General features: G+C 48.7%; 1 protein-coding gene across 1 annotated transcript; it reads right to left on the minus strand.

Moving 5' to 3' along the window:
• Positions 1-944: 944 nt before the first annotated feature.
• On the minus strand, positions 945-3,263 carry LOC149250937 (uncharacterized). Its single transcript, XM_089453795.1, has 2 exons — positions 2,883-3,263; positions 945-1,934 (listed from the first exon to the last, which is right to left on the minus strand). The coding sequence occupies exons 1-2, from the start codon at positions 3,261-3,263 to the stop codon at positions 945-947; spliced, it is 1,371 nt and encodes a 456-aa protein (XP_089309921.1).
• Positions 3,264-10,314: the final 7,051 nt, after the last annotated feature.

A 10,314-nucleotide genomic window follows, 5' to 3' on the forward strand; every position in this document is an offset into this window, starting at 1 on the left:
TTGAGCTGGTGAGATTGGAGGGCATGTTTGATGTGGCGGCCAAGACCTTCAGCCATTAGAACAAAGAGGAAGGGGGATAGGGGGTCCCCTTGCCTGATTCCTCTGGATGGTTTGAAGGGGCGGGAGGGTATTCCATTCACAAGGATGGAGAATTGAGTGGAGGTAATTAAACTCATGATCCAGCGAATCCACATAGAGAAAAAACCAAAGGCCATTAGCATTCGCTGAATGTAAGTCCAGCTGAGTTTATCAAAAACCTTAGAGAGATCCAGCTTAAGAAGCATACCTGCTTGCTTTGATTGTTTGAGGGAGTGTATTATCTTGTGCGTGAGGAGTATGCCATCCATGATCTGTCTCCCTTCTACGTACCCCGACTGTTCCGGAGATATGATCAGAGGCAACAGGGGCTTTAACCGGTTTGCGACAACTTTGGATATTACTTTGTAAATGACATTACAAAGAGAAATCGGCCTGTATTTTTCGGGGGTGATTGAATCCTCTTCTTTGGGGATGAGGGCAATGAAGGTGGATTTGAGAGAGGGTAGCAGCCAATGGAGAGCTCTCGACTCTTCTACAATTTGCCAGACTTCCAGTTTTATCATCTCCCAGAAGGTGTGAAAGAACGTGGTGGTGAATCCATCCGGTCCAGGGGCTTTTCCTTCCTTAAGCTGGGACATTGCCTCATCCACCTCCTGAGGCTGAATTGGGCGAAGGAGAAGCTCATTATGTTCCTACGTAATGAGCCTTGGCACATTGTTGGTGATTCTTTCAATTGCTTGTCGCCTGTCTCCCTCAGGCTCTTGAAGGACATGATTGAAGTGATTAAGGAACTCCTCCTCAATTTCCTCATGCTTTTCTACTTTTACCCCCCCTTGCTTTTGAATGAAAGGAATTTTGTTGTGCATTCTTCTTTGAATAGTGGTTCTGTGGAAGAACTTAGTGTTTCACTCGCCTTCCTTCAACCATCTGATTCTGGATTTTTGCTTCCAGTATACCTCCTCCTGCTTCCGCCTTTCCTCAAGATGTCTGTGGATGCGTCGTTCCTGTTCCAGAGTCACCTCAGTGTGCCCCTCTGTGATTATCTTTTGTTGGAGGTCCGTCAATTCTCGGTTTAGATCTTGTTGCGCTTTAAAGATGTTTCCAAAGGTCTCCCTATTCCAGCGCTTTAGGTGATTTTTTAGAAACCTGAGCTTCTGTTGGAACTGATACATCTTGGACCCTTCCGGTGGGATAAAGGAAGTCCATGTAGTTTTGACAAAGTCTTTAAACGTGGGGTGCGAGAGCCAGAACTCTTCGAAGCAGAAGGGTCTCCTGGTCAAGTCACCTGGTCTTTGCCATTGAAGGGCAATCGGCCAATGATCCGAACCGGTATGCGGAAGAATTGCAGCCGAAATGTCTCCTCGAAGGTGAATCGCGTTATCTGATATGAGGAAGCGATCCAGTTTGGATGCAATTTGATGCTTCCCTACTCTACAATTGCTCCATGTAAAAGTGCCATTACAAAAAGGCATATCTATGAGGGAGGTGTTCTGTATGAAGTCCTTGAAATGGGCATTTTCTTGCTCCATTCTATTTCTCCCCCCGATCTTCTCCTCTAGCTTGGTAATCATGTTAAAATCCCCTCCAATAATCCAGAGCGGGTACCTCCTGTTGTTGTTCAAAGCTTCTATGGTGTCCAGAAGCGCAATTTTGCTTCCTGTATCCTGCGGGAAATATACATTTGATAGGTTTCCATGTATGTTCGTGCCTAAAATGTGGAAGGCTGCCTGGATGAGGTGATGAGAAGCGTGAAAATCTGAGAGATTTAACGCTTGAGTGTTCCATGCAATTGCAAGCCCTCCTGAAGCTCCAGAGGCATCTACCACTACCGATCGACATCCTGGCCAGGCTTTGGAGAGAATTAAACCTAAAGTAGAGCCATTACATTTGGTTTCCTGGAAAAAGCATAGTTGCGGCTTTTCCATTTTAATCATGTTTTTTAACATTCTGAGTTTCCCAGGGCTATTGAGCCCTCTTAGGTTCCATGATACTAGCTTCATGGTTTAACTATTAGCGGAGGGTTTATAGTACATCGTCAATTTAGCATACCTGCCTGAGTCTACCAGGATTTTCCCAATCTCGATCGTTCTCTGTAGATCTATTTTTCTTCCTCTCTTTTTGGTATCTTTTGGGGGGAGGCTTCCATCCCAATGGCTTCCTGGCTGTACACCTAGTTGATGCTGCTGATATGCTCTCGAAATGACCACTTCCAGCTTGCTGAGTTGGGTCTCGGGTATACTGTCATATGCCTTCTTTTTGCATGCTAGTTCTAGTTCTAGAATGTCTAGGCCATTCAGATCTATGCTTTCTAGTTCTTCTTCCATCTGTTGCACTTGACTGCTTCCTTCCATATTAATTTTTGTGCTTGGAGGGGGGTCTAGCTTTCCATCGACTTCCATATCCTTGTATTTCCCTGCCGACTCTTTCAGGCCTCCTGAGGGGGTATCTGTGATGATGATGGGGGCTTGGCGTTTGGAGGGGGAGGCTGTAGGGGGGGGATGGGAGGAGGAGGAAGGAGGGGCAGGGTTAGACTCGGAGATCGGGGGTTGCTCATCAGAGGTCTGAGCAAGGATTTCGAAACTGTTCTTAGTAGCTGGGCCATGGGTATTATTATGCTGGGGTTTATTCCCATTAGAGGGTTTCTTGTGCGCTCACCTTCGGCTAGGGGCTTTGGTGAAGCCGTCTTGGGTTAGGGTTTCAGAGGGGTCAGGAGAAGTGGCTTTGGTATTCAGAGGACAATCCCGGAATAGATGCCCAAGAGCATGGCATTTCCTGCAATGAAAGGGTACATGCTCATAGTCCAGGGGTTGAATCCATTCTTCGTCACGATGAGAGAGACTTACCGATTCTGGCAGGGCTTCGTTCAAGCGCATGAAGACGCAGATGCGAGCATAAGAAGTGTATCTGTGCATTTTTGTTTCTTCTGCAGCCCTGATGTACTCCCCCAGTCCATTTCCTATATCTTTGAGAATGTCCTCGTCCCAATATTCATCTGGAAGTCCGTACATTCTGATCCACACTGGCGCCCAAGTGAGATCTTCCTTATCCGGGTTGAATCTTGGTATCCACTCCCTCAAATACAGGCCCGCTGAGTTGAAGAAGTAGGGCCCTGCTCCCAAAATTCTGTATTTGTCCTCAAGACAGAAAAAATTGCTGTGAAAAAGCCTTTCGGCCCTAGCTGCAGAGTAACATCTCCTTTGGGCTTCCACTTCGCCGCAATCCATCCGTATAAGGCTCTTTCTGTCGGCCAGAACCCTATAAACTTCCCAATAAGGGCATGATCCCTCATGAATTCGATTCGCTTGTCAATCTTGTGTCCAGGTAGCTCTATTCGTGGCCGTTCTTTAGCTATAGGTTTACATGTTGTCGAGGAAACCTTCGGAATTTCTTCTGGATTTTCCTCTCTGTCTTGTGTGACGCTGGCTTTGTCCTTCCGACCTTCTGTCTCCTTGTTTTCATGCTGGTGCTTGTTCTCTTTGTTCAGTATCTCCTTGTCAACCGATCCAAAGACAAATGCCTGCTCAGGACCGTGCTGCGATGGGGAGGGCCCTGACGCCCTCCCCTAAGGAGATTCCATTGAGCTGCTCTAGTACCATGCAACGCTGCTACGCCACAGGTGATTTGTTCCAGTCTGTGAATGGAACCAGTGCTGTACCGACTGCGTCGTCGACGCTTTTCTCAGAACCCTAATCGCCGCAGAGCAAAACCTAACCCCGTCTCCATGAGCCGAGCCCATCCTTGTCTTCTTAGGAATACGGACATTGCTGAATTATTTCTTCCATACCTTCACAAAATATTGATATGTAATAAACTGCCATGTCCCTCAACACCTTCTACATATTCTTTGTATAAGTTGTAGATTTCTTGTCTTGAAAAAATATCTGGAATATGCATTGTCTCTCTATTTGGCATACACTCTCTATGCTTTGAAAAGAAATCTTTCATCCATGACATTGCAGTATTTGATAATGGCCCAAACTGTCTTTTATGACGTACTTCTGAATAAAATGTGGGATCCTTTTCCAAATTTTCTTGAATTATCGAGAGACGAAAATTCCCAATCTAATGAAACATTTTGAAAGCTTTTCTACAAATAAATAAAGTCCTAATATGATAATCATAACCTGACAATGTAGATTGCATGCACCCAACTAAATATGAATTTTGCATGCTTTTATTCATTGCCAAATATCTCTTCCTTCTTTCTAATGCAAATTTGAAATCCATATGTTTCAAGCAATCTTTTTGGCAACATTCACTTGAAATGAGAGCACTGATAGAACTTCTTCTCGTCAGATATTCTGCTCTACCCCTTGTATAACTAGAACAACTTGCATTGATACGAAAAGGTCTGCTCCTACTCCTCGATACAATATTTCTTGGCAACATCTCCATCATTGGATCATCATTTCTATAAGGATTTTCATCATCATTAAGAGGAATGTTATCCAAACTATGATCAGCTTTGATTTTTAAATAGTGACTTGGATGATATTCTTCATCTTCCCCTTCTTTAGTGCTACTTTCATAGTCCTTAGAATTCGTACTGAATGGAAAATTTGACTCGATGTTTAATGGATATTCTCCCTCATGTGCATTGTCAGTGCTACTCTCATAGTCCATAGAATTAGGAATACGTCGAAAATGTGACTGTTTACTTATTGAAGATGCTACATCCTGTCCTTTGTCACTGCTACCTTTATACTCATTAGATTTAGGACTAAGTGCATCATCCTATCCTTCATCACTGTTGCTCTCATAGTCCTTAAAATTATGACTAAGAGGACACTGTGACACTCCATTCTTTTGAAATTCATCATCACGCTCTTCATGACTATTGCTCTCATAGTCCTTAGAATTAGAACTAAGTGGACACCGTGACACTCCAATCTTTTGAAATTCATCATCCCGCTCTTCATCACTATTGCTCTCGTAGTCTTTAGAATTAGGACTAATTGGACACTGTGACACTCCATACTTTTGAAATTCATCATCATGCTCTTCATCACTACTGCTCTCATATTCCTTAGAATTAGTACTAAATGGACACTTTGACACTCCATTCTTTTGAAAGTCGTTATCATGATTTTCATCACTACTGCTCTAATAGTCCTTAGAATTAGGACTAAGTGGACACCGTGGCACTCTATTCTTTTGAAATTCAACATCATGCTCTTCAAAACTGCTGCTCTCATAATCCTCAGAATTAGGACTAAGTGGACACCGTGACACTCCATTCTTTTTAACTTCACCATCATGCTCTTCATCACTGTTGCTCTCATAGTCCTTAGAATTAGGACTAAGTGGACACCGTGACAATCCATTCTTTTGAAATTTGTCATCAAGCTCATCATCATTGCTGCTTTCATAGTCCTTAGAATTAGGACTAAGTGGAATCTATGACTCTTTATTTATTTGAAATCTCCATCCCCTCTTTCATCAATATTGCTCTCATAGTCCTTAGAATCAGGACTAACTGGAAGCATTGACTTTCTATTCATAGTGGAAGAATTCTCGCTATATTCATCAATATGAATAGAGTTGTTATGCGATGAAGATGTTGATGGTGTATAAATCAAAACTTCACTATCAGAATAATCCATCCCTTTCAAATAGAAGATGTTGAATGATACAAATGGAGAGTCCCATAAAGATATTATATAGCTTAGAGAATGAAATTTTCCCTCCAAAAAGTTTCGCGAAAATATTTCCCTCCAAAACTTTTCGCGAAAATATTTCCCTCCAAAAAGTTTGTTAGATTTATTTACCTTCATTATTTTATTGTACAATTTATTGAAAAATGTAAACTAAATTTTTTTATGAAATAAATCATTAAAATTAAAATTGTAAACTACAATTTCTACATTAATTATTTTAATAGTTAAAGTATATAATATTTATTAAACAATTGAATATTTTTTTTAATTTTTATAATATATTCTAAAACAAATTAATCCTACATTCAACCCATTGTAAAACAATTCTACAATATTCAGTTTATAATATTTTAAAACAAATTATCCCACATTAACCGTAGGTAAAATATTTCCGTAATTTCACTTATATACTAAATTTCATTATCACTATTACTCACATCACATCCAAGTTTTCTGAAGTTTGTTGAAAGACTTTTGAATTTGTGGAGCAGCTACATTGCTATCAACAACATATTCAATGAAGAATTCTCGCAATTGAAAGGTAAGTTCAATTTTTTTCATTGAAAATTTTCATATTAAATTAGTTTAATGAAGAAGATTTTTTTTTTTAAATTAATAATTTTTCTGAGCTAAAATAACAATTACGTCCGTCATGAGCATGGTGGGCCCAACCAAACTCAATCATGCAACAGTCGTGGGTAGACCATCGTGGTTTCGCGGGGTGGGCGGGGAGGGCGGGCGGGGGGCAGGGTGTGAGGGCGCCGGTGGGGCAGTAGGGGGTGTGGGGGTGGGTGGGGATGCGGTGGCGGCCCGTACGCCCGTCACGGGGGTTGGGCGATTCCCCCACGATGGGCGGCTGGGTCGCCGAGGTGGGCGTCGTAGCCCCACCATCCCCACACCCCCTACCCCTCTCCTCCACCCACACGCCCCCCCCCTGCCCCCCTAACCCCCTACCACCAGCCGCTCAGACCCCTCACCCCCACATCCCCACACGATCCCCCAACCCCCCCATCCCCACCTGCACCAGCCCCCCTTCCACCCTCACGCGCCCACGCCACCCCTCGCCCCTCACACCTTCTCACACCTTCTCACCCGCCCAAACCACCCATGCACCCACGCACCCACTCACACCACCCCCAACCCACCCAACCTCCCCCCCCCCTTCACACCGACCTGAACCCCCCGCCTCCCTCACCCCTCCCACCCCCTCACACACACCTTCCTCCTCACACACCGCACTAGCCGCCCCCTCACACACCCCCCCACCTTTTCACTTGCCCAGCCCCACCCTACCCCCGCCCATCCCCACCCTACCCTCACCCACCCTTCCACCCACCATCCCCACACCCGCCCCCTCACCCGCTGTCTCCACCCACACCGGCCTCCTCACTTGCCGTCCCCACCCACAGCCTCCCCCTCACCTGCCCTCCCCCTCCCTACCCACCCTTCCACCCGCCCTCCCCTGCCCACGCCCGCCCCCTCACCCGCCTGCCCTCCCCCCCCACGTCCGCCACCTCACCTACCCGCCCTCACCGCCCACACCTGCCCTCGCCGCTCACACTCGCCCCCACACCCACCCCTGCCACCCATGCCCACCCCCTCACCCGCCCTCTGCACCCTCTCACCCGCCCTCCCCGCCCACGCCCGCCCCCTCACCTGTCCTTCCCCCCCACGCCCGCCCCCTCACCTACCCTCCACCCCCCATGCCCACCCCTTACCCGCACGCCCTCTCCAATCCCTCACCTACCCTCCCCGCCCACGCCCGACTCGTCACCCGCCCTCCCTGCACACGCCCACCCTCACACCCCACCCGCCCCACCAGCCCCCACCCACCTTGCCCGCCCCACTCGTCCCATGCGCCGCACGCCCCGCCTTCCCTACCCTCCCTCGCCCACACTCACCCCACCCCCTCACCCGCCCATCACCTGCCCTCCCTACCCATGCCCACACCTGGGCTGGACCACCCCAGCGGCCCGCCTGCCTAGTGGCTGGGCGATTCCCACCCACCCAACCCTTCCTCGACCCCGCCCACCCACCCAACCCTTCCTCGACCCTGCCCACCCCGCCCTGCTTCCCCCTCCCCGCCCGCCCACCCACTCTACCTTGCCTGCCCCTCCCCACTCGACCTCCCCCTCCTCGCCCTCCCTGCCCTCCTACCCACCTCACCCGCCCAACCTCTCCCCTCCCTGCCCGCCCACACCGGCCTACCCCCGCCCCACCCACCCACCCTCACCCGCCTGCTCACCCCGCCCGCCCACCCTCACCCGGCCCAGCTCGCCCACCCACCTACCCGCCCTCGCCCGCCCACCCACCCGCCCGCCCACCCGCCCTCGCCCGCCTGCCCACCCGCCCTCGCCCAGTCGACTCTCCCCGCACCTGTCCGCCCTCACCCGGCCCACCCCGCCCTCACCCAGCCCACCTCGCCCACCCTTGCCTCGCCCTTGCCCACCCGCCCACGCTCGCCCAGCCCGCCCCGCCCACCCATCCTCACCCAGCCTACCTTGCCCACCCGCCCACACCCACCGTCACCCGCCAGCCCACACCCGCTCGCCCACCCGCACCCACCCTCGCCTGCCCGACCACCCACGGTCGCCCCACCGTCCCATCCTCACCCAGCTTGCCCTTGCCCGCCCGAACACCTACTCCCGCCCGGCCCGGCTCGCCCGCCCATCCTCACCTGGCTAGCGCTCGCCTGCCCCACCCGCCCTACCCCACCCTCGCCCACCCTCGCTTGGCCCACCCCACCCTCCACCCTCACCCGGACCACCTCACCCTCGCCACCCCCATCCTCGCCTACCCGACCCGATCCGCCCCCACCCACCCGCCCACGCCCGCTCACCACACCCGCCCTCGCCCTCGCCTACCCGACCCGATCCGCCCCCACCCACCCGCCCACCTACCCTCTCCTGCCCAAGATCACCTGCTTGCCCTCGCTTGCCCGCGCCTACCTGCCCGCCCACCCACCCGCGCCCGCCCCTCCCACCCACCCACACCTAGCCAGCCCTCGCTCACCCCGCCCTCGCCCACCCCCGCCCCATCAGCCCCGCCCGCCCCACTCGCCCAACCTAGCCCTCCCGCCCGAACCCGCCCACCCACCTGCACCCCACCCCCCTGCGCACTCGCTCCCACCCACCCCCACCCACAGCCTGCCCCGCGCACCCGCTCGCCCACACCCGCGCACCCGGACCGCCCACACCCGCCCAGCCCGCCCTCTCATCCTCACCCACCCGGCCCACCCGCCCACCCCCACTGACCCCGCCTTCCCTCACTCACCTAGCTACCCACCCTGCCATGCCGTCCCTCACCTGACCTCCCCCCGCCCACCCACCCGCTCAGCGCTGACCCACTCGCCCGCCCGTCAGGGGTGGCTGGGCGATTCTGATTATACAAATAAAACATTTATGATATATTTTCATTGTTAATTTAAGTTAATATGTTTTTGTTATTTACTGATTTATGTGTTTCTATTTTTCAGGAAAATGGCATCAAAGAAGATTTCTGTGAATCTTTTTGGACCAAAGACTCTTAAAGGTGCATCTTCAAGAAACATTGATGAACGAACTCCACCTGAACTCATGGCTACAAATCTTTCAAGTGCCCCAAGTGATAAGAAGATGATTTTAGACTGGAAGAATTCAAAAGAGGTGAAATTTCCATCAAGAATCTGGTATGTGAAAGAAAGAGAAAGCAAAAATGTGAATATATATCTATATATTGATATACCGAACGATAATGGAAATTTTTAGGTGATGGGAAGAGTCATAGATATGTGTTCGGTACCGGACACTGAAGTTTTTTACATACTTACAAAAGCTCCCAAGTCACATGAAAGGATTAAATACTGACTATCTTATTCATTGTATGACACGAGAGAGGTATCTACAAAGTTGTGTAAATAAATCATAAATGAGATGACACAAAACATCGTAAGTATTGTTATTTATATTTGTATTTTGCATTCTTGAAAGTGTCTTGCTATATTTTTTTAACTTTGTTTTTATTGACATATGATATTTTGTTTGGCAGAATTTTGTTGAAAGTTGTTTAATTAGGTTGGGAGGCATTCATTTCATAGAGCATGATATCATGAAAGTTGTCCGCAGTTTTTACTCAGTGTTAGAAGAAGATATGGAAAACAAGCAAAATGTAGTATTTGATGATGCTACAAAACTACATCCAAAGCATCAGAAAAAAAGGCCTCTGGTGGATAAATCTGGCAAGGGTAAACAAGTTACTTTTAAGGACAATGAAGTTGAAACTGACAGTGAAGCATATGTTGCCATTACTGAAGATGACATTGGAACTAAGAAGAGCCGTAAAAGACCAAAAGTAACAATGCCCAAGAATAAATCTTTTGAGAATGTTATGACGAAGAAAAGTAAAGTTGAAGATTTTGAAGTAGTCATTACCAGCAATCAAGAACCTAGTGAAACTTCAAAAGAAAGCAGAAAAATCATTACACCAGGAGCTGATTTAGAGGATGGAATTATCAAAACAAAACAAAATTCCATTTGATAGAATTTGACAAAGAGAAACTTAATTGATGGTGGTCATACATTTCACCTTAATGTCAGACAAACCTATAAGGCAAGTGAAGGACAATGTCAATATCAAGTAA

The sequence above is a fragment of the Pinus tabuliformis genome, chromosome 7 (assembly GCF_031772625.1).
Source record: "Pinus tabuliformis cultivar Carrire ecotype Pingquan chromosome 7, CPIR1, whole genome shotgun sequence".
Classification (NCBI taxonomy): domain Eukaryota; kingdom Viridiplantae; phylum Streptophyta; class Pinopsida; order Pinales; family Pinaceae; genus Pinus; species Pinus tabuliformis.